General features: G+C 33.3%; 1 protein-coding gene across 1 annotated transcript; it reads right to left on the reverse strand.

Moving 5' to 3' along the window:
• Window positions 1-200: 200 nt before the first annotated feature.
• Window positions 201-26489, reverse strand: LOC112683600. The gene is made up of 2 exons (XM_025554697.1): window positions 26282-26489; window positions 201-746 (listed from the first exon to the last, which is right to left on the reverse strand). The coding sequence occupies exons 1-2, from the start codon at window positions 26351-26353 to the stop codon at window positions 399-401; spliced, it is 420 nt and encodes a 139-aa protein (XP_025410482.1). The 5' UTR covers window positions 26354-26489; the 3' UTR covers window positions 201-398.
• Between the last annotated feature and the right edge of the window lie 94 nt (window positions 26490-26583).

Below are 26583 nucleotides of genomic sequence, written 5' to 3' on the forward strand. Positions count from 1 at the left end.
ATTTGTTTTATAATACTAAGCCGTCCGTGTTTTATAACAAATACTTGCCATTTGTTTGAGGTTTCTTATTTTAATTATTTTAAATTATGTAAAAAGAAAAACATTACATAAAAAAAAGTTCTATGCTCAAACACAATATTTTATTCAGAATAACAGTGATTTTTTTCTTACAAACAAATAAATAAATATATATATTTATATATTTTTTAAAAATATTGCTTTTTATATTTATTTATTCAATTTATTTTGAATTCATTTCGCGAAACACTGGGAATGAACTACAATGATGTAACAATAGTGGGGACGTTACAATGGCATTTGTTTATGGTGTTGATTTTTATTTTGGTATATTGTTTTAGTACACTACTGTTTGATGTGTAGCCACAGCGTTTTATTTGTTAGCGCACACAGTTCCTTTTGGTATTAATCAGTTGTATTGTTTGACGTGACTCCTTGGCCTCTTTTGGCTCGTCACAGTCCAAGAATGGTAGCCATCTCAACCACGAATACGAACAGTAACCTTCTGTATTCTCACGGCCAGCTGGCAAGTCCTTGATAGCATATTCGACAGCCGCTTTTCGTGCAGCCTCCTGCACTTTGGGCGACTCTAATGCCTCGGCCAGTTGAGCTTTATTATTGCCTGATCTACCTTCCTGTAGGCCGGCCACATTGTATAGTAGTTGAGCTGGGAATCCATTGGTATTGGCTTGCACCAGTGCTTCTCCAAGATTAGAGCTGCCAGCCACCTTGTGTGGAAAATAAAAATCAATTATGTTTTACTTGAGGTATGGATATTGAAATGGATGAAACCTCTCAATAGCAGTATTGTGGAATAAGGATAAGTGTTTCATCACCGTAGTGTAACTATATCGTTCTATTTAATATTATTACTATTTAATTATTTAATTGACTACAGTTCAATGTTTAGATACAGCAGTTAATTTAATGAAAATAATTTGAACATACTAAAAGTATGAAACCCAACATTATTTAAAAGGGTTTTGTAGTATGTATTCAAAGAACTTTGTAACAAAGTATCTAAAGAACACTGAACATAATACTAAAAAATTTTTTTATTTTTTATGGAATTAGGTATATTATGTTTGCTAATAATCAAATGTTAAACCGTTTTTTGGTTAACAATGTTGCACATTTTGTAGAAAAAGAAAATTGTAGTTTTAATAATAGTATGAGCAAATGTATCGTCAAGTTCAGAAAACGTATTTTAACTACTTTTTACTTAATGGTAACATGTTTTTTGAACTGTCATTTGTAAATTAAAAAAATATAAATAAAAAACTATATGTCATGTTTGATTATTCAAAATTATAAGTAAAGTTATTTTTGTACCGCAGTGAATTATGATCGGCTAATAGTATTATTTTCTTACGTACGCTTTAGACTTAAACAGTTTAGTTTAAAATCAATATTGTTAACGAAAATGGCACTTCGGTGTTTTATAGATACGAAATAATTAAGTGGTCGATACTGGACGAAAAAACGCTTAAATTTTCTGTTTTAAGCAGGCACACTCAATGGCGTAGCCAAGGGGGGTCTAAGGAGGCTATAGCCTCCCCCATGGGCCGTGTTTATATGTATAATGTATCTTGACTATTTAATAGAATCAATGCTCGTTTTAATCAAAGGCTTATTGATGTTATGCCACTTAAAGGACTTATTCCGGCCAATTTAAATATGTATGACGATATAAATATTATAAAAGCTGCTAAAATATATGTCCAAGATCTCCATGATGATACCTCATCTACAATCAGGGCTGACCTGTTCATATGGAGGCAACAATGGAGTCAAAATACTATTCCAAAACCGAATTCTGCTCTTGATTCACTCTCTCATCGCACCAATCTTCGACTTAACATTAAAATACTTTTACAATTATTCGCCACGTTACCAGTTACTTCTTTCACTCCGGAAAGAACGTTTTCAGCACTTAATCGCTTAAACATTTTTTTAAGAAGCACCATGTCGGAAAACAGACTGAATGGGTTAGCTATGGCTAATATAAATAAAAAAGAGCAATTCCATGAAAGTGAAATAATAACTGAATTTGCCAGAAATTCGCCTAAGAGAATGCAGCTGTCAGAGTGGAGCAAGTGACTGAACACTGAAACCAAAATTATTATTATTATTATTATAAATTATATATTAATAAATATTTTTAAAACTATACTAAAATGCTTGAATTACGTTTAGAAACTTGGTGGTAGATGGTGGGGGGGATTAAGGGTGAATTCTCATATCCTCTCTTACCTTAATTATCCAAAAAAAGTAGTTAGCCCTCCCCCCATTTAAAAATCCTGGCTACGCCACTGGGCACACCCGAATAACTTGCGATTTCATATTTTCAAATAATGCCAACAATTGTCCGCGATAAAACATTTCAACATTTGATTTTACGATATATTAATTTGTATTGTACAGTACAATTCAATTTGATCAGGTCGCAGGAACTTCTCGTTTATTGCAATTAGCAGGGAAGTGTGGCAGTTGCGTACACTTATGTTACGCTGTGGAACATAATTACCAGCGAGTGGGATTTGTGTGTCGAATCCTCCCTGTGATTTTTTTATTTCAAGACCGTTGTACTTAATATTAACGTACTTGTTCAACGTTATTGTAATATAACATTTTATAGAAATCATAAAAGCCTCCGAATAGTTAGTGCGTAACAACTGAGTTAATAAAATGCGTCCAACAGTTCGTAAACAAACACAATTGCACAAATCAACGTGAAACATATTGCGTTAAATTGGATTGTGGACGCCGTATAATAACCGTATGAATTATCGAATAAAAAAAAAAAAAAAAAAACAAAAATATTAATTTTATGCGCTTAATTGGTCGATTATTATGATATTTGTATATTTTAAGTTCAAAGAGTAATAATGAAACTACGAATATATTACACATCAATAATAAAACAATTTTCTATTTTTTTTTTTTTGGCCTTGTTTAAGGGTTTGACCCCCCCCCCCCCCCCGGGTATGTACGCCACTGACTCAAACTAAAACAAACAGCCTGTAGACACAGGATATTGCACCTATTATCAGAAGATCAGTATTCATGTTAACCGTTAAAAAAAAAAGGTTCAACAAGTATTGCCTAGAAGTATAAATTAGTCTTGGGTACTCGCAAAAAATTAGTGGCCGGCGAGTCGCCGCTTAGCGTTTACTAATGATACCATTTGTCGTGTTCTATGGAAATATTGAACCGAAAAAAATGTTTGACGTCGACCTGTTGAATGTTTGAACCCTTTGCGTGTAAATTTGATTTCCGTTATTTTTTCCTTATGCTGTAATTATTGGCAACGGATTGGTAATTGATTTTAGATCGAACGATACAAGCGTTTCGGCTCGTTGTACAATTGAACGTACGTTGGTTCGCGCAAACCATTTGGTGAATTTATCAACCCGATGCGATGTCAGATTTGAACTCGGATATCCGTCGAAGCGTTTCTACCGCCTTAAGTGTAGGTACGGGTCGTTCCCGAACGGTTTTAAATCGGATTCTCCCGCACCATTCCATTCCTTCGGTCAGCGCTGCTCGGTGATGGCGGGTTCTATCACTCATCAAGGCAGGGGCTATTGGAGGTTCAAGAATTTAGTTTGTTGTTTTTTAAATCTATATAAAATTTTAAATTACCGAATATGTTTTTGAGTCTCTCGTAAGAAAGCAATTTCTCTCACAACAGTGGCAAATTTTAAACAGTTCAAACGCTGTTGGTATTAATTTTAATCTGAAGAAACCCCATTGGTGCAACGGCAGCTATTCGAGTGCCGTGGCACTGGTATCCGTGCTGTGTTTGGGCGGTTTTCAGTACACATTTGTGTTGCCGAACAAACGACGAGATCCTCTCGAGGTCGTAATACTTTTGGTCAAAACGAACCGAGGGGCGCGCGCGTGCCGCCCGATCTGCATTTCGGTCGGCGGGAAGGTACGTGACGCCCGGCGCCCCCCGCGAAAGATTGTCACCGAATCGTTTACGATTCGTGTCCGTCCAAGGTCATCGCGGTTACCCCGTGTTCGTAGAACGGGGGTTTTTCTTTTTTTTTATTCTCCACTGTCCGCCGTCGCACGGACACGGGGTGCCCACCGCTGTCGGGGTTTGCGCCGGGCGAAATAATAACGATTCGCGTGGATAAAAAAAAAAAAAAAACAACGGTCGTTCCGAACAGATCGCCGGTTCGTTTGTTGGCGGAAAACCGTTGGAAAATCGTATCCGTCGTGCGTACCCACCCGTTGTGCCGTGACCGAAAGCGTTCGTCGGAGCGCGGGAGTTGCAGTGGTCGTTCAGCGGGCGGCTTCGAGCCATCCGCGTTCGTCGTGTCGGTGTTGGCGTGCCCGGACCACTCGAGTTTTGTGATTTCAACGCGTCTTAAGCCGCCGCGCGCGTAAACAATCGGCGGTTTATGATTTCTGCGCGTTCGACGCGGATTTCGTCCGATCGACCGACTGAATTTTAATGATTTACAAACACCGCCGTCGACCTACTTCCACTGAACTGACAATAACAATAACCGCTCGGGTTCAGCTCTCGGGTCCGTACCGACGTTTTTGACGTTCGAATAAAACGCCAAAGGCGCACGACGTTAATAGTACGTCCGGAAAAAAAAGCCTGTTGGATTGTTGCGGACGAACAAATAACGTTGTCCACACATATCAAATAGATATATACGTATAACCTGGGTATACGTATAGTGTTTAAGTATAGTTATATTTTTCCACCGCCAAATTGTATTATTAAAACTATGTGTACCATTACTTGGCGCGGTTTAGGAATACACGTATATTACTTCCCGGTGTTTACGCATTAATACGAATTAAACAACGGCTAAGAGAGCGAAATTCGGTGAATAAGGATTTAGATTACAAACTGTAGACTGAGTTTGTAGCTCATTTATATATATATACCCGTGGCCATATGAAACTTGCGTCCTAGTAGCGGTCATTTATCGCTTGTTACCACTTCTTCGAGTTCACTGTGGTGTCCGAGAAAGTGTTGTTTTTTTTTTTTTTTTTTCGGACGGATAGAAAAACATTTTGGTAAGTAAACTGCGATCGGTTAACTGTGTATCCGGTAGATTTTTCACCAAAGAACTATAGCGTTTTGGCGGAAAAACGAACGATAATGAAGTGTAAACGGATGTAATGACGTTGCGTATTGTCTACGCGTGCGTATTGCGGATGTTTATTATTTTTGTGCTCGCAGGCTGGCGCTAACGACGTCTCTTGAACTGTCCTCGGCCGGTCGGCAGATTTACCGACAGGACTAACGTTGAATAGCCGATTGGTATTGAAATAACAACAATGTATCATTTTTAAAAAACTAATTGTATTGTACATTTGAACGTCGAAACAATAGAAGTAAATGAATAAAAAGGGTGAAGCCTCACGGTCGGGTGAAATACAGGGTTGGGCGAATCGTATTGTCGTGTTGGTCTCTCGAACTTGAAACTAATCTATTACTGTTCTCAAAAAAAAAAAAAACGATTCCGAGTGAAAAGGTTGGGTGGATCAGCTTATACTTCTAAAGGTAGTCGTTACAGTATAAGAACTAAATTTCTTTACAAGGTAGATGGAACTTATAATGTTTTAACTTTCGCAAAAAAAAATAAAAATATTTCTAAAATGTTGTGCCTATAAACAGCGCAAACTAATAAAATATTTTGAAATTATAAAATGTTTTTAACCAACATCGTTTAATGGAAATTCGTCGAAATATTCGATTTCGTTAACATTTCATTTTTTAACGCTTTTAAATAATTTTTGTGAGTTTCCAGTAGGTTTTTTTTGTACTTCAAAAATGTAGTGGATTTTTGTGATTTTATGGTTCTGTCAATATCTAATATGCAAACGCTCGTATTTTTTTTTTTTTTTTTTGTTTTAATCGGTTATATGTACGAGGAACTTTCAATTACATTTTCAAGATTTTGTTAAATCAAAATAATTTTATCGACGTATTCGAAAAAAAAAGCAAGGGAACATGAACATTCCAATTTTCTATAATTTATCGTAAGAAAGAAAATCTTTTTAAAACATCACAATTTTGTCGTAGTTTTAAAACTTATCATAAGCTTAACGCAATTATTCAGAAAACTTTTGGAAAATTCATAAAATAACCCCTCTCAAAGTACCAAAGAGACAACTACGTATAATAGTTTATAGCTACGAAATATATATATACAGTCACATTCTGCACTGGCAAGACTGCATATTGGCGTACACTTAGCGAACCCCAAACACTCGAAAACACAAAAATGACGACGACCCCTACGGTTCTCCACTTGGGTTTGTTAACGTTATAAGTGGGTAAAACGAATATTGTGAATTTTCGAAAGGGATAAAAGTGGCTTTTTCAGTTCCCTTCTATTGTACCGCCACACATACACACACACACACATATATATGTATAGACGTGTAACGAAAACTGAAACCCCAGTCTTAATAATCAGAACGTTCGGAATATAACGTCAAACAGCAACTACTTGGCACACGCACGAACTACAAACATTTTAATTCATATGTAACATAAATTGCAGTTTAACGTGCGTTATATATTTGTACATTTTAATTTGTTGAATATACCAATGAGTTTGGTTCAGATAGGGCTCAAAATTATTGTGAGCGCCCCCCTGGAATACAGGTCTGTGAATACTGTGCAGTATCTAGTCTTTCCGGCAACGCATGCTTGTGAAGCATGCACTCAACACGAGAACTTGTCTTTGGTGCAGGCCATACACTAGCACAGGGTTTCCAAATTTGAAGGGCCCCTTCCCATTCCATACTTTGCTACCATAAATAAAAGATATTTTTAATAAGATTTAGTAGTTATACGTAGTTTTCATACGTTTTAGACTAATAAGCTATCGATAGTTATATCAATAGATAAGTTATCGGTCAGTGATAATACTATAATCAAGGTGGATATATATATATATATATATCCACCTTGACTATAATTCATTGGTATTATCAACGGTAGTGTGGTTGGTGTGAACCAAGGTTTATAGATAATAGATAATTATCTATAAATCTTGGGTGTGAACCATTCATCACAAATGACTATCAGAAGGGTAGTCGCAATAAAGGTACACGAAGGCGGTGTTATTCATGAAAATGTTGAATACAATAAACAAAAAATTCGACGGAGTAATAATAAACAATTCGTTCGAGACGAAACGGGTGTATAAAATAGATATACAAAAAAGAACAAAATGGCGTAGAAGATGGCGGTGCATACAAAATAAAAGACGTCGGACTCGGGTGACGGATCGGTGACGAGAGCGAACAAAGCTCGATCGAGCGATCGTCGTAACCGTCGAAGCTCGCACAACAGGTTTAACAATTTCAACATTGACAAGGAACAAATATAAAATAATTTGACAATAATAAAATAATTGACACAACGGGGTGAAAGTTGGCAACGTGTGCTAGTGTGGCAAGTATCTCCGTATCTCCACAGTAGTAATGTTTAAAAACAATAAAAACTATTTACCAAAAACTAGTAAACGTTATGAGTTGCAGCTGCAGCAGCTGTTTAGAAACATTGTGTTAACACTTCCAAATATTTCATTTGTGTAATGTGATTACCTATTTACAAGTATGAAGTAACTTCTATTTATTGTAGTGATTTGTTAACTGTAGTGTCATCCAAAAGAAAATATTCTTCTGGATATGAAAAAAGAAAGTTAAAAAACAAACGTGAAGAAGAAAAAGAAAAGTTGACCGGTTCACTAACAACATTTATTAACAGTTCTTTCTCTAGAACTGCGGTGCCCAAGAAAAAACAGAAGGTATAATGATATTTCATGATTCATGAACGAACTGATGTGTACAGATAAACAGATCTTGGTGTATCGATCAGTATCGATTGTAGTATCGATGATACTGAAGCTGAAACTAAATGTTTTGTTAAAAAAAGGCCCTCAAAGTTTATAGTACTATTTCACTAAATCAGGCCCTGCTTCATGGAATTTTCGTTTGATTTGTTGAAATTTATTTTGTCGTATTTTATACGTATCACTATGGCGAGACGGACTTGCCGAGAATTGTTATTTTGTGTTTTAATCGATATGTTTGATCAGGAACAATGTGTTAAAACACAACAATTTATATTGTTTATTAGCCAAGATAACGCATTGACTACTGTTATTCTAATAATACGCGAATGTGAATAACAAACGACAAACAAACAAAAAACCGGTCGACGTACGATGCGTATGATACGTCCTCGTATATCACACACATCCGTATTGTAGTACATACGCATATATAATTATGAGTACGACCGAATCCGTTTTATGTAGTATAATAATTACCATAATTATTGTTGAAGCACGGAGTTTGCTCGATGAAAATCCGTCGGTTACGCGTCTTGTGGCACTCGCAGCGCACTAATAACACGCGTCCCTCTTGTAATTATACACCATTAAGTCGATAACGGATGTTCGTATTCATATTCGAATGAATGCATCGGTGCTGGAGAAACGCAGTTTCGCCGGGTCCAGTGCGACTCCGGTTCAGAGCGTGGGACTCTTCTTCACAAGCGGATTTACAAGATAAAACCACTCTCATCGAGAACCACACTCGTTTTCCCAATTGCTTTTCCTTTTGAAATGTTCCGGATGCATTACGACCGTTTCAAACGAACAGCAGGTTAGGCTTATCAGTTATGCACCACACTTAAACGTTTTATAATGTAATCGTTAAAAGTACAAATGGAAAAAGATAAAACGAACAAATTTCTGATGTTAAACGCGTGATGGACGCTCGGGCGGAAAGTCTACAGTTCGTTCGAATACATCTGACGTTTTTTTTAGCTTTTACATAATTCTATCGAAAAAACTACTGCGCTTTAATAATTATAAATTGTTTTCGGAGCTTATCGAAATATCGATTACGCGATATCATCCTCTTAGACACGGGGCTGCCTATAAAAACGTACCCTTCGTATGCACACCCTTTTAACCAATTTTCTGAAAAAATAGCGTATAATTAAGTTTGATGTGTGTTAAGCCTTAGGTGCAGCGCCCATCAAAGTAACATGACTTGTGATCTGACGAGTGATATGACCAATAAGTAACAAGTGATTTGTGTGACTCGCACCAAAATGACATGATTTTCTAATGACAAGTAATTTCTATGTTTTTTTTTCATTTGCCAAAATGTCGTCTGAGGACGAAGACGTTCTTGCTGCAATAAATTTAGTAAACTATTTAAATTACAATCAAGGTTCTACTGTGCGCAAATACTGGGTCCATCCATTTTGGCGTAAAAATTGCTATTCCCGTGGTGTATACTCCGTATTTAAAGAGCTAGACGATCCTGATCGTTTTAAAAGTTTTTATAGAATGGAAAAATCGGCATTTGAAGAGTTGGTTAGGTTAGTTGGACCAGATGTTCAAAAAAGAGACTTTTTACTTTTTAGCTCACGTCGTCAACCTATCGACGTCCATGCACTTCTCCACGTGACAAATGACAAAAAGTAGTACAAGCTCTACTATTTTGCGCGACAAGTAACTACAATATTACACATGATCTGATATGTCGAATTGGTGAGCACGATTAAGTGATTTTCCGTTATAATTATAAATAAAATTTTACGAATGACACGTTACTAACACGTTACTTGTCATATCACTCGTCAGATCACGCGTCATGTTACTTCGGTGGGCGCTGCGCCTTACGCCCCAATTATGCAAGCGCGCACGCGTTTGCGTGTTTACGTTATCGAACATAGCTTTTCTACGACAAAAGTGAGTTTATGCGCAAATCCAATCGTTTCGATTATTATAACTTCTTGGCGCATGATCAGCTGGCACGTATTTTATGACTATTTGTTCATTCATTTATTTATTAATCAAATAAACATTTTTTATTTAAGAAAATTAAACAATTTGTACTCGTATGGTACAGTAAACATAAGTGATCGGTGAAATACAAACAATAGTATCAGTACTTTGAATAAGCATTCAAAAAAATTTCCTACTTATTACTGCTTGTATAAATAATATTATTATTTGGCATGAATGCTTGAATTGAAGAAGCCGAAGCCATCCAGTGTCAGCACCTCGGCGGCAGTGGATTATTTAATTTAAAATATTTAGTGCGTGGTTTTTTTTTTTTTGTGGCAGAGCACGCGCGCGCAAAAAAAAAAAATGTTCGTTTTTGTGGAAAAATCCGCATCGTGTATAATACGAATATACGAAAAATAATATAACCCATACTATAGTGTCTTACGTTTTTCTCCGTAGCTTGACGTCTTTTTTTCTTCCTTTCGTATGGTGATGGTCCGATGGGATTATTTTAACGATTTTTCATGTCGTCACCGACAGTCGAAAAAAATATACACCCGTACAAATAAAGGTCAAACCGCTGCGTATTTTCGCTTTCAGTATTAATAGTACCTACTACTTACGAGTTCGAACTTTATACTACATTGCTGTCGTGTATGTCTTTTATGCGCGAGTGACAATAATTTAAGCTCTTACTATTATTATTATTATTATTATTATTATTTTTATTATAATCTAAGCTATCGATGTTTTCTTGAAATCTATTATCATTGATTAGATATTAATTATTTATTACTTCTCGTTGAATATATGTCCTCTATTTTCGTGTAGTTCATTCAATCCCTTTGTTACGTTTAACATTTAAATTATGATAGGTAAGATAACATTTTACAGATACATTTTACAATTTATACTTTCACTAATTATTGTTTTCTAAAAGACTGCAAGGGACAAACCCCGGTGTACTGCCGTGTTTTACCGAATTTTTATTATTAATCATTTTATTTTATCTTCAGGAAACATACAATTCGTTTTAACAATAAAATTTGTAACTACTATAATTAGAATAATATTATTAAGTGCAAAAGTAAAAGGGTAACGAAAAATTGTACCTCGAAAGAGGCTGGTGGCTGTTGGCCGTAAATAGATTATTTAATTTTAGTTAGTACTTTAAGAGCTCTCGATACCCACCTGCGCTTTTGAGACCTCTACTGTCTACATGGTTATAAAGGAATCGTGACAGTAATTTGTGAGAATATACGTGAAACAGATGGATCCGAGCGCTTTTGTAGCTTGGGGTGAAAGTGTTCGTGATAATTGTCGGCTTGTTGATATTTTTAAGTCTCCTTGTAATGCGTCACGTACCCAAGAGATCCAAAGTAATAATTTGAAGACCGATGGACTGAAAAGTCTGGACGATATGGCTGGCTTAGGACGGTTTGGCATTACTCCAAATTTGTACATCGTATACTCAAATTGTAGATAAGTAAGGAACTTATTGATTTAGATGGTTGACACTGTAGTTCAAATCCGATTTTGTGGAACGTTCTATGGAGGTTTGCCAAACATCAACCAAAACTGATAGTGACCAGAGCACCGTGGATTTGAAGAATGGTATTATAAAACATTTGAATAAATATAAACTTCATAGAAACAAATGTGGAGGTTATTAAAGGAATTATTAGTAATACTCATACAATTGAGTTTTGTGTGAATGACAGAGTTAATAATATGAAGTCAGTTGCAATCAGGGTCAGTAATATTTTCTAAGTGAAAAAAAGCGAAATACTTGAAATGATTTTTTTTTTTTACATTTGTTTTGATTCACCACTTGGAAATACCCAGCGGGTGTTGATTAATTCGATTTGATCTTAAAGAAAAGTAGTTATTTGATTATTATGTGAGGAGTCAGCATTATCGTATCGTTGACATAAGATTCTAAAATCGTGTTTTTGTTTCATGAATAATAGATGTGTCATCTAATACTCTTATTAAATACATATATTTATTAAACGGAAGAGAGATTGTTTTCTTGAAGAACTCTTGCGGAATGCAAAGATTGTAAATAGTGAAATAATTCTGGAGAGAATTATATGTAAGGCTCGAATTAAAATGCCCTATAAAAAATCAATTTAAACATAAATTTATATTAAATAATTTTATTTTTGTATTTATAAAATAAATCAATATTCAGAAAAAAAAATACGTTTGTTTAACATGTGAAATCATAAAAATGTTTATAAAATTCTAAGTAAAATTTAAAAAAAATTATAAAAAATTAAAGTTAAAAAATCGTACCTACAAAATGTATAGACTCTGTAATGCTAATTAATTAATGTTAATACTATGTTTATATATCAATGAAGTCAAGTTTTTTAGTCATAATATGAGAAATAGGTAAAAAATATCTTACAAAATTAAAATATGCATTATAACGTCAAAAATACCCTAAAAAGTATAAAATCTGCTCAAAATGCAAAAAATTGTCAAAAAAAAAAAAAAACTGTAGTTACAACATGGAGTACTTGAAACATATTTGTAGCTGGGAAAGTATCGTGTAAGACATTCCAAAAAAAAGATGCAAGTGCATTGAAATCCGAGCTCTAGTTTTATGTAACATATAATATCTTAGAATTTTGTTATAATATCTAATAAAAAAAGATAAAACAATATAGCATGTATTATATAATTATGTTTTTATGTTATTGGGGTTTAATTATTGCTGTGCGATTATAAATAATATTTATTTTTTTTTATGAACTTCACTGGTTATTCATTATATTTACGAGTATCTATATATTTTATTTCACTAATTGTATCAATCTTGTACATTATATAAAATAATTGCTGAACTATCATAGTTCTTACTGGAAGCTGTATAAAAAAAAAAAAAATACATAAATATAAAATTATTTGTCACTATAGATGGGAAATTCTAAGTGGATTTATTGTTCAATGTGAAAAAATGTATTATTTTTTATAGTAAAATACTCGAAATTGGCTAGTACAATACACATAAAAAACCATCTACAAAGGATTTACAATTCTTCGGCTGAATATGTAGCCAAGGTTGGAAACAACATTTTTATGTCGTACGACACAGATAAATGCATAACACATGAAAAAAGCAAACTTAATATAAAATATATATATATATTCTATTCAAGCTAAAAGGTTCAGAAATGTTTATTACTATCTTAGTTTTATTAAAACAATTGAAACCTCGCCGAATTATACGGTATTTTATTTATTCATCACTTTTGAGACAAACATGTCACTTCTAATAATAATCTCTAATATAATAATATAATAATAGCCCGACCTTTTTTGTTGTACATTCACATCTTTTATAACTCGGGAGAACGATAAATTCCATGGATTGCACTTAGTAAATTACAATTTATACGAACAACAAAGAAAAAAAATGAAAACTGTACAAATAATAGATTTTATAAAACTAAATTCATCAAATGTTATATTATGAATCTAACGAACAAATTATTAATTTATTATTTTGTTATGTACTTTTGAACTTGTTTTCATTACTTACTCGTGAAGTATAATAACAATAGTGAGTTGTTAATTTTTAGATTGTAAATATGATTAATGATATAGTTTACATAAGTTAATTTTTAAGTACGAAAAATTAATGTCTAAACATGAATAATCATGGTTCATGGATACAGATACTTCTAATATAAAATACTTAATAAAATAATTAATGTTTTGAGTTAAAAAAGTTGATAAAACTTAATCGTACATTAAATCAAATTTTAATTTATAAAATAGTATTCGGTTAATACTTAAGAATAATAATGAAAAAAAATAGGTAAGTATTTAAAAAAATAATAATTTAAATAGATAGAGTTTCTGAATTTCAAAGTAACATTGTAACATTAGAGCTCTTTGCGTGCATTATGGATTTACACTACTGTACATACATATTATAGCATGTATTACATTATGTTATAAGTTAAAAGTTAACTGTGTATTTCTATATTTTATTGATAACAATGAACTGTTTATTAAAATTTTTTTTAATTATTGCAAGTTAAGGGACGCATATAAATATCACACGGGGTTCGTTCATGACAGCGTATACTTAACGCTCACAAATAATAGATAACATGCCTATATGTGTTTTTTAATTATAATGCGCACACACACACACACACACACACACACACACACATACAAATATATATTTATATACATGTAGTGCGTGAGGCTTCTGTATTTTGCCCGTGGAATTTAATAACTCGTGAAATATGGAACGTATTTAATAGTGACCTCCGAAAAAATATTTTCAATATTATTACGGATTTCCACGCTCGTGTACATAATTATCATGATGAATTGTGAACACAAGAACGTTATAAGTTTATTGGGTTAATGCGGTGTGTGGAAAGTTGATTTTCCGTACTTACATAATAACATTGATATAGTTAATTATTATTGCATAAAAACAATCGATGTATAGGACATTTTAACTTTAAACTTTTAAAGAACTTTTATCTCGGGTCTCGTTCGGGTCGTATTTGATTTTGAATCGTCGTCGCGACTATAGTTAACTTGTGACGTTTAAAACAATTAAAATATACACTCATATGAAAATGTGTATTTAAATGTATAGATTATCAATAAAATAATTACAACATTTGCCATCATTTTAAAATACATCTTGATAAAACTGGAAACCGGTCTAAGACCTAACATAATATCTATGTATTTCTTATTGGTTTCATGTGATTCCTCTGACTAAAATTTAAAAAAAGTTCAAATTTTCCCTTAAATATTGGTGTAGTGTAATCGTATACTCTCTAGAAAATAAAATAACAAATCAATATTTAAACTTTGAAGTTCTTATTTGGTAATTAGATTGTTTAATATGTATTTTACTTTTATACATAAAAAAATGACCGATTGCATATGTATTAGTATGTACTAAATTTAAATAGCATTCACTCACTGACTAATCGTTACATCTTAAAAATGATAAAACGTTTGAACTCGACATTTCCTATAGTAGTTGCACTAATATTTTAAATATACGATAAGAAAGTTTTTCAAAAAAAAAAAAATTGTGTTAGAGCCGGTTAATATTGGCTTTTAGCAGATTTCACTGACAACTAATATTGTTCCATTTATCGAATTCGTAGCCAAAAGTAATAACCAAATGAGAAAAACTATCCAAACATGGCTATGCACCAGCCATGACTGTTCAGTGCGAAGCTGGATGGTTCAACAAGTGTATACTTATACTTTATAGTTAAGTACGTCCAGGTTTTTGTTCGGAAAAGTTATTGTAATATGAGAAAATTTGCAAATACAATTTCATACACGAATTTTCTATACTTTAAAACGTACCCATACACCACTCTTCTAAGTATTACAGTACATTCAGTATGGACATGCAAAAGGTCCCGAAAATTGGTCGTTCCTTCATTAGTATACACGTAGACAATAATAATTATATATCATTTTCGTAATTTTTCCTTGCTCTACGTAGAGCAGTGTTTCCTCGCGAACATAACGTTTACGTAATCGATTAAAATCGAATTACCATTCGTCACCGTGGACAGAAGAACATTATTGTTTTTTTGATTTGAAACGCGGAACGAAACATGAAACTCTGCTGCAAAATAGTGCAATTTATAACATTTTATAATGCAGACAATTATGTACACCTTCAATTGCAAACCGCTGCCAGGTCTGACTGAAATCATTTTAAAACATTGCACGGAGTACATGGGATCGTTAGGAGATTTTTTTTTTTTGTTCGATGCGTTTCATCATTTTATCGTTAAAAAATCATTATGAATGGTCTTGTTTTGAAACCGATCAACGTGGTTGGCTATATTTTCCTGTAATCGTATCGACGACAGAGAATTTGTTGAGAAACTATTAAACCGCTCGTAAGACACGCATACGAGGATGGTATGTCGATAATTTTAATGTTTAATTCGATTTTTTTCTCCAAATGCACCCAAAGAACGTAGTTACCACGTTTAGACGATCCAGTTGAACGCGGTTAAGGTGATTCGAGTGAGAACCATGTACATAAATTTAATATTCTCTGATACCCTTATACTCATCCAAGCTAAAAAAAGCATCTCGCTGCGGTGAAAACTCGCTTATAATATTTATGCACCGAAATTGGTTTTTTTTAACCTCGATAACCTAAGTAAAATGGATTCATACTGTGCATACACTTTATAGTGTACTTTATAATTTAGGGGTATATTAAAAAAAAAAAAATGTAAAAAAAATACTTTCAATTTCGTCCGACTAAACGTATATGTAACATATATCGTACGGTGTGTACAACTCGCATTGTATTACATACTTATAGTTTTTCATTGGGTATTAGCTTTAGAAAATTGTTTCCAAATTATTGTATACGCATTGGTGTGGTAGCAGACGGGCCCCATGGCTAAATTGTCTCATGGGAATCGCCTTGCAGTCTATATTGCGTTTGTTACATAAAGACCATCAGCGTTCATTTTTCTTTCGGGTTTTGTTTTTAAATTAAATTTTCACTACATTTCGTTATTAGGTAATGTAGAAAGAAAAAATAAAAAAATAAAAAAAGTAAAAAAAAATAAAAATACTAATAAACCTATTGTCAAAAATGTACAATAATATATTCATATAGGCGCGCACATATGATTCAACATGTAGATATGCATAGAATATATCTATCTATTTAACTATATAAATGTGAAACTATGATACTTTATTTGAAACGGTTAATCTCTGGATCTACGCGACCAATTAAATTGGCTTTTTGTTTTGTTTTGTTTTGTTATCCATAAATGGTTTTTAGCTTTTTATTTTTTCAATATCTTACATAATAACTTTGTAAATATTAATCGGTTATTGCTCGTATGTGAGATCATATTCATTTAAAAACAACTGGATTATATATATTATGGTAGTATATTATTATCCAAGACGTTGTTCGATTTTTTTCATTTTACCGTTATAACATCGTCACGTATTCACACGATCTGGCAAGTTCACGAGCATAAGTAATCACATTCGCAATAACTTTGCGTGTATGTGTTCCTCCGGAGAATCGATTGGCTGTTCAACATTTTTATTATTGACAGTTATTTTATTACTGTACGCGCATAATGTACGTGTAAAGATAAATCATAACACTCGTGTGTTCATGTACGGATCAATTCGTTTAACGTAAGATATTGTCTATGCAAATTATTTTCGATATACGTTAAATTAATGAGCTATTCGGTTTTCGTGAACATTACGTTTTGTGCATTTTTGCACAAAAATAGTAATACTACCCTGATAATTAGAATACGAATAATAACGACATCGGCAGTGTATTATTATCCAAATGGTATTTGCTGCATATCACGGATTGCTTTACCACGTTTCCATAAGCAATATATTTAACAAACGATGACGGTCGAAGTTGAAGTAACTTCGAAAAGGACCAGAATACAATCATATCAAATACTGCTTACGACGACAATTTATTGCGACGACGAGAAGGAGAATTTGCTCAGGAAGAAGTTAGGTGGTAGTTACACAACATTTCCTACTTGAGTATTTTACTTTGTGGGACATCCGTGTAGACTTAGCCATTGTGTTACACGATTTTACCATGACAATGACGAGGTGCATGTGTGTTAACAAGCGGAGGAAGTCATATTATTTAACTTGTTTAGCATAAATATTATTAATAATAAAAAAGAAAAATAAGATGGAAAAGTCGTGTGCGCCAATATAATACAGATGATCAGTTTAATACATGAGATTTGGTGTTTGAATAATAAGTACATATGATTCTATTCTCACGAATATCTACAATCATTATTATCTACATTTATAAATTTTTAAACGTAATTTTTGTTAAAAGGTTTCAGAGAAAATGTTGTGTCTTGTCAACACAAGTGTTTAATCGTCTTAACAATCCTAACCATCGACCAACGCGTAACTCATTTAACCTTCAGTACGGCATTGACACATTATTTAGATGCATCTATATGGATTTCAAGTACAATAAAATGTGACAAATTTACCTACTCAACAGATATAATAAGCAAGACCGTGTTAATCCGTACTGCTAGAAATTGTACTATACGCGTAACATATCAAACGCGATGAAAGAATTTACGCACTTTTGAAATATGTGACCATTAATAAAAAACTCCGAGAAGTATGTACAAATACGTAGAATTAAATTTTTCTCATAAAGATACAGCCGACGGGAAAAAAAGAATCGTACGTCGGACGAGTGAGAAGATAAAAAAAATTAACAACCAAGTTTTTATAAAATATGTTTTATTCCCATGACATTTTTGAGTATATTCTTTGATTATTTTTTCTATAAATAAGATATCCAGATTTTAACTGATTTCTTTATTTATTTATTTTTACTCTTATATATTTTTAATTTTTTCCATAACAGTATATTATACAGTATCTATGGGTACGTTCCTTTTTTGGTTTTATGGAACCCAAGGGAAACCTTCAAAAACAGTATAACAGTAAATCCATTGAGATAGATGGGTTAATTGTGTTTAATTTATCTATTATGTGCATGTATAGTATTATAATATGGAAATCGCCTGAACACCAATGTTAAAATCAATATCTAGTCTAATGAATTAACATATTATATTATTTCATGTTTGATTTATACAGTTACGGTTCCGGTACATTATAATTTATGAATACCTATTACAATATAGAAGACTTATATAATTAAAAACTATGTAATATGTAGCAATGTAACTGAAGGACTTAAAGAAGTAATTAAAATGTTACCGATATTTGTTATCTTTCTGCTCTGGACATGATGCATGAAGATACAAGTACACAGTAGACGATTATATGTTTCCGGTTGGTTTTGTTATTATTTTAAACACATTCGAATGTATTATTTGTTTGCGCAAACGAAAAAAAAAAATAACGTTGCGATTTGAATGAACATTCGGAACTTGATAAATTTAATACTATTAAATATCTCGTTTGCTCAAAATCTGCTTTTTATGGTGTTCTGTCTATCGAATTTTATTACAGTAACAGTAATATAGTTTACTCTAACATTTCCAAAGGTTAATATTAGCACATTGCTTTTTTTTTTTTAATTAATGGATATCGATATATTTTTTGGCGTTTTGTAGATTTTCTTTCATCTGTTTGCGTATATATTATATAAAGTGATGACAGATGTTAAATTATTTAGAAACATTTGTTTATATTTCAAATGCAGTTACGTTTAATCTTATATAGTTGTATTCATGTTTTTGCAGTCCACAAATGTAATTTAAAATTCTGACGAGACATAATCATTCGTATTAATTCGTAATTCATATATCCTTTTAAGAGAATAATTGTCATCTACTAATAATTTATCTACTTATAGTAAAGTGATAATAGTTGTTTTAAATTTAATCATTATATATATATGACAATAGTGTAATTAATATGAAATATTTATTTTTAGTCTAGTATTTTGGGTAACTGAAATCATTGACGGGTGGTGGATTTAATTTGTAAGACTCAGGTAGTACTCTAAACTACTCAAATTCAGGCACATAAATAGGTGCTTTTTTGTTTCGTGAAGGACAGAAAATTATCCTTTTTTCATAACGATTGGAGCTTAAATAATCTGCAATAAAGTAATGTATACTGTATTTCTTAATTCATTGTTACTACTAAATATTTTTTTGTGGGTGGCGGTGATAGCTCTTACCCCCCCCCCCCCTTCCCCTTAATTACGTGATTGCTCAAACTATTATCACTATTATTACTGATTACATTAATGTAGTTATTATCACTACTGTAAATATGTAAAATATATATGCAACGTTAGACTGGACTTTGGACAAAGAAAAATGGAAAGGCTTATTAGTAGCAGAACAGATTCTGAATGGACCGTTAAGCTGTAAATTATGATGACTGTATATGTAGTAAAATATAGATTTATTGTGAATTGTAATTTACAGCATATGCATACACTTCAGTTAACCACTATGGTTACATACCCAATCATATTTTTGGAACGAACGCTCATTGTAGTCTTATAACGAGCCGCCCCTGAGACTGAAGCTTATTATAGTTGCATTAAATGTATGTAATTTTAGTGGCCCGTAAAAAAAAAAAAGATCCGGTACTTAATGTGACGCAGTAGTTAGCCGCAGTTACCGATTGGTTAAGCTGTGGTTAAGCTACATCCGGTGTCTCTTGCTCCCGGATGGGTGACCACCCGGGTGCTTGCCACGAAATGTCGAAGCCATGTCTCCGCATGAAAACCACATGATTACCGACACGATAAAAACATAACCCTAACAATAATCTATAATGTATCATCTTTATGACAGCCGTCAGCTGATCAAAACAAAAAGAAGAAAAGGAAATCAGTGTAAAGGGTTTTTCGTTTAATTGTTAAAATTACAACGAAATAAAAATGTAGATTTTGACAAATAAATATTGTTTTGTTGATGTTAGCATATGTTTTTTATGTTTTTTAGAAGTATTTATCGTCCAATATTTAGCTCTGCTTTTACCTACAGTGATGATTGATACCATCGTACGTGTATTCAAACTACACATAATAACAATTTGTACACACTACTTACACATTTATGCGTCGAATGGTGATAATACGAGTATGTATGATTACTGTTACGTGTATCCTTAAATAATTAATTGTTTAAATAATTTGCCGTTGACCATACACATATATAAGACAAACGGGAAGGCGAAAAATACCATGCTGTTTGTAGAATACATGCATCTACGTTACAATTTATGAAACCGTTGATTTTTTCCTCAGAATATTGAATCGATGTAATATAATAAAATAAAATAAATCTTAAAACGTGAAGCGTATTGTCATAGTATTATTGCCTCGTATCGATTCGAACGTTAAAATCAAATGGTAAAAACGTTTAAAAGTGAAAATCGAAATTCGTGTACATATAATATGTGATTCGTTAGGGAAGCATTATTACATTTAGTGCATCTTATTTTACGGAACAAAAAAAAAAAAAAAAGTAAAAACATACATAAGTACACACATACATACATACACACATATATATATATATACATATATACGTATACGATTACCACGGAGATGAAAAATCCTCTTATCTGGAAGAAAGGAGTGTATATACGGAACGAGAAAAAGATCGCTGTAAATGGGATTATTGGAAACGTCGGGTGCGTTTCATTTCAGGTTCCCTTGACATAGATTTATGGAAAAATTGAAAACGGCACCGTATATTATTTGATAACAGCTATACGGCTTAACGTCACATGAAGGTTATTACCACATGGGCATTACGAGAAGGCTTTTGCGGTGGTAAATCACCCATCTTAATAACAGTCATATAATTCCATCTGGATGCCACTGTCTCACTGTTTCCTGTAATAGCAAAAATGTGTACTGCGACATTTAACTGAAATCCGTGTACAAACGTTTGTCGGAGAAAAGTCGTAAAAATATGTATGCAAAAATATACGTTGGACTCTAACTGCGCAGTATTATTCGATTTTGAATAATTGCGGCCAGGTACATCGCTGGTGTACTTGTGGTCCGTAGGAAATCATAATTATTGCATACTTTAAACTTTAGAGTTTCAAGGCTGTTTTCAGGGCGGAAAAAAAAGACCGAAAGGGATTAGAAATTGTCGGCTAGTAAAAAACGTATACATGTATACGTATATGTTTTAAGAGAAAACTATTGACTTTTTATACAGGAAGATTAATTAGACTATCTCCATTTTTTCCCCTCTAGTTTCACGCGTCATTCAGGTGTTTTGCAGCTTCTAGCAGAGCTTTCTAACGTTCTCGATCCTTCGCATCTTCGAAATTCGTTCCATTTCTTAATATTTTTGAGTCATCCTTTACTCGATCCATCCATCGTTGTCGTGGTCTTCTCACGGATCATTTCTTATTTAACTTGTTAACGAAAACCAGTCTAATCAATCTACCCTCTGCACGCCATAAATGTCCAGCCCAGTTTAACCTTTTTGACCCCAGAAAATCATGTAAATTGGGTGAATTATACAATATGCTTAAGTGCGTTTTTCCTCTGCTTGTATAGACCAATATTTGGGTTGAACAGAGTCCCATATATTTTTCTAAGTATTTTGGACCAAATTTCATATCCGTACATGATAGTTGGGGAATGTGTAATTTTTTTTTTTGTGTTTCTTGAAAGGAGTTTTGATATGAACATTTTACTAATTGCGTGATACCATCGGTTCACTGCATTTATTCTAGATTTAATCTCTTTATTTTAAGGCCCATATATTTACTCTTCACTATGAGCTTTCTTATCGACTTTTCTACTTCCCTTTTTGAATTTTCAATTATTACAATATCATTCACGTATTCTAAGAGAGTTGTGCGTCCTAATACTTCCATGTCTTGGTCTTTTCGCATATCTCTTATGACTTATTTAACATCTACGTTGAAGAGTGCGGGAGATAGCGCGTCCCCTAGTTTTAGTTTACATCTGACCTCAAATGCCTTTGATGTTTCACCAAGAAAGCGTATTTTGCAAAATGTGTTTGAATTGCAACTGCTTATTAGGTTTACTAATTTTTTTGGTATTCCAAGATGTATAAGTGTTGGTCATAATCGGTTTCTAATAATGCTGTCATAGGCTTGCTGGAAATCTATGATAATCATGTGTAGATTTATGTCATGTTCATAGAATTTTTCTAACTTTTCTAAGGTCGAATTATATATATAATATGTATTATATAATAATATCTAATAGAATTATATATAAGGGCGAAATATGGTCTATAGTGGATTTTCCTTTCATGAATTCACTCTCTCCATTAGTATTTTTATTATTTATCATTTTTTTTCAAGCATGATCCTCATTAAATAAAGAATATTTAATATACTAGAACTCGTGGTCATTGACGGCATTTTAAATGACGGAATGTATTGATGATAATATTAATAACATACCCAAAAGTGTAGTTACGCGAAGTCACTTAAAAAATAATACGATACGCATGCACACATAAATTTGCACGTTTACATGCATTGCACAGGAACAATGAATTATATATATATATATTTTCAACAGCTCTCGAAAAATTGTTCCGACGGTTCACAACGATTTCTCGTGATTGCCGAACGACATACAAGCGCGTATACCATTATCCCCTTATTATTACAGTTATTGTTGTTGTTACCAGAACCGCATATTAATACAAAATAATAAATACACGTCGGTGTTGTGATTTTTCAATTATTAACGTATCACGTAAGCCAAATATTTTTTCATTACCGCAGCGCAAAACGTACTAATCAGGCCGAGTACAATACTTTCACGTTATACGCGGATTGTGATGTATAGAAATTCCAATGTGAAGCGCACGCTCGAAGCTTTCCGAACGCACTGGTCGAAATCCGATCGCATAAATTGCACGTTTATTTCACATTTTCACGAGTACGTTCATCTTCCACGCAAGAACACTGACGATTATTATGGTACTAGACCGCGCAAGGCTTACCGTGAAAACGTTAACGCACCGTCGAACTATCTCATCTCATAACTCTCGTCTTATCGTCGGTCACCGATCCGTAGCATAGGTACATACTCCACGCACGATGTGTTGTTAATATTGCGGTGCGTCCGTTATTAAGATTTCGAACATTTCCCCAACGCCCGAGCGGCTGAACGTGTAAACGGCGAAAAATCCATATACGTCTAAATACGTCTGAACGCAGCGCAATATTTCAGACGTTTTGATAAATACATTTCTGAGACACTCAATACGTACGACCCCGTCGACCCGTAATAGGATATTGTGTACTCCGAAGCACTTAGTGGAATCGAGTTCTTCGCGGGTTCACAGTGCACGCGTTTCGCGATTCGTTTACAAATTGTATTCGTCTTAAAACGTTATTAAACGAAAAACGCCATTTCCGCGGACGCTGCCGGGCCGCGTAGCAATCGTGCGCGCGTGTCGTGTACGTCGATCCGATATTTTTCGTACGTCCGATGTGGTGAGTTTCACATAATACACCTCTCGAATGCGTCCGCGCGTGTACGTCACAGTGTTTTTATACAAGAATGCCCGGAGGTGTAGATCAACGATAGATCAACGAAAATCATTAGTTGTTTTTCCATCAACAACGTATAACTGTAATTTTCGTATTCAAACTGTAACCCGCACCACCGCAGTAGGCTGCGCTGTACGGTGACTTTAGCACCGGGTTAAAAAAAAAAAAAAAAAAATAATGTATAATTAATTCAATGCTACCGTTGAAAAATAGAAAATAATAATCATCAAAATCGTTCGTTGTACAATGCTCGTAACGGTTGCAATATCGATGTTTAATTAATTATAATCCGTGCAGAGCCGTGGTATTAGGTTTATCGTTGTTCGAGTTAAATTTTCGTGCGTAAAAGCGTAATGGACGAAGAATTAATTCTCATTAATAACAATATTTATATATATTATATTATACGAGGAAACGTTTTTTTTTTTTTTTCATTTTTACAAATCAGCCCTGTTTACAGCTAATACCTACTATTTCGGTTTCGTACATTTTTGGTATACGTATATAGGTCCTAGTAATATGTCGTCGTGCGGGGACTGCGCACGAGGAGTTATTACCTGAAGAAAAACACATTTTCCACCTAGGATTAAGCACGTACACCCGTATAAGACATCGATCAAGCGACAGGGGAGCGGACGTATCGTATTTAGTATCACCGGAGACGATAAATTACTTTCAGCCTGTAGTTATTACATTGGAACGCTGAAGAGGTACGGACTGACATTGATGACGATCTGTTGCCATATGATTATTGTTATACTACATTAATTCGGTAATGTTCAAGACGTGGTGAAATCAATCGTGAAGACGCGCGTGGAAAACGTATTGCGCGAAAAGAAAATTTTATATTTCACGAAGGCGCAGTTCTTCTGTAACGGACATAATTTATTTATTTTTAACGTCTACCTACGTCTACTGTAGTACTGCAGACCGTCTACTCGGCTTTAACGGGGTTTAGAACTGTATTATTATAATGTAAAACCCATTATAGGTTGTTTTTGAACGAAAAACGATTAAATGTGTTCTAATTTTCAAGTTGGGTCGACATAACATTTAGATCATGAACGCTAGTGTAAGGAAATTCGCCGACCGTTTTGACTTTTGGCATGATTCCATTTTGAAATCGGTGGAACAGCTAGTGGTGAACGGTGAACGCCATCATAATATATTATAAACAATAACCTCATCTCGATTACTCGCCCACGATAGCTGCTAATATATTTTAAATAATATATAATGGTTAGTATACTGCAAGATAATGTTCTTACGATAACCATTATTTTCGCTTACATTATACGATTTAGAAAATTTACATAATCTACAATTTACAGTTTAGAATAGTTATCAACAATTTACTTGGAGTTTAGAACAACAAAATTTAAAAGGTGTAAGAAGATTTTTTTCTAATATTCGTTTTTAAAAGGAATGTTTAACAAATAAAATATATTTTCTTTGTTTTAATATGTCTTTCGTAATTTAAAAAATAACAATTTTCTTTAAAGATTTTTATAAATCATAACATTTGTAATTATACCCTGTTTAACATTGTTTAATAAGGATAAATACATGTCAAAATGTAGTTTATCGTTTATATTATGATACTGAATTAAAAATATTTTACTCCGAAGCATTGCTTTTATTTTTCGTACAATTTATTATTATAATTTATAACCATTAAAGAACTCGTCACGTGTTGCATACTGTAGTTTAATACATTTGTAGAACTGAAGAAGTAGAAAACGGCTAGATAAGTTATGAGAACGTCTGTTACAACTTTTAAACTGGACGATAAAAATGTAGGTAAATAACGAATGATTAATTAAATATCGACCTCGTTCACTTCGAGAATCGGCCGTAAAAGATTGATAATATTTTTATTGCATCGTAATAATATTGTATTTTATATTGAAAAATGTGTGGTGATCGTAAAAGATAAATAACAGCAAATATAACGTAACAAAATTGTATTGTACACCACGCACTACGAACGTCTGAAAACCGAACGTTGTCGGTTGAATGTTCGTCCGTTTTTATCGAATCATAGAAATATGCGGGGTGTCTGTTAAAATATAATATATTATGTTGTCCAGTGTATTTTGAAAACATCCGCATATTGAAAATCCTGCGTGGGGGCGATAAAGTGCACACATATATAATATAACATGTGTGTATAATGAAACGACGGTTATACCTGTTGATGAAACCATCTTTTGTGGAATTTCCCCGAAGGTAGTATTCAAAGGCACGCAATATACTATTATTATATTGCATTATACACCCAGCCCCTGCGCAGTTGAATGGGAATGTGGAATAAAACGATGATGATAATAATAATACATATAAAAATAAAATATAAGGGATGGATAAATGGTTTTAGGGGTTGCAATGCGTCTTACCGGTGACTGCAGCATTGATAAAGCAGCGATGAGTAAAATACAAACGGTCAGGTAGTTCATCCGACTCATCATAATACGCTGCGATCGAATGATTTCTTCGCGCACGTTTACAGTGAAAGAAAATTGAAAAAAATACTTATTAACTTTAGTGCACAACAACGGTTCGTCGACTCACAGTGACCGTTCACAAACAGTCGGCGGCGGCAGTAATCGTGGACGAATGAAATTATACAAAAAAAAAAAAAAAAAAAATGTTTAAATAAAAAATAAACGCGAACCTATACGGTGGAGATTAGATACGA

The sequence above is a fragment of the Sipha flava genome, unplaced genomic scaffold (assembly GCF_003268045.1).
Source record: "Sipha flava isolate LNK unplaced genomic scaffold, YSA_version1 230_pilon_pilon, whole genome shotgun sequence".
In the NCBI taxonomy this organism is placed as follows: domain Eukaryota; kingdom Metazoa; phylum Arthropoda; class Insecta; order Hemiptera; family Aphididae; genus Sipha; species Sipha flava.

Excerpts from the sequence above, each read along its gene's own strand:
- LOC112683600 (XM_025554697.1), bottom strand. The coding sequence starts at position 26,353 with ATGATGAGTCGGATGAACTACCTGACCGTTTGTATTTTACTCATCGCT. Across the intron at positions 747-26,281 it reads TATCAATGCTGCAGTCACCG|GTGGCTGGCAGCTCTAATCT; the intron begins GTAAGACGCATT and ends TTTCCACACAAG.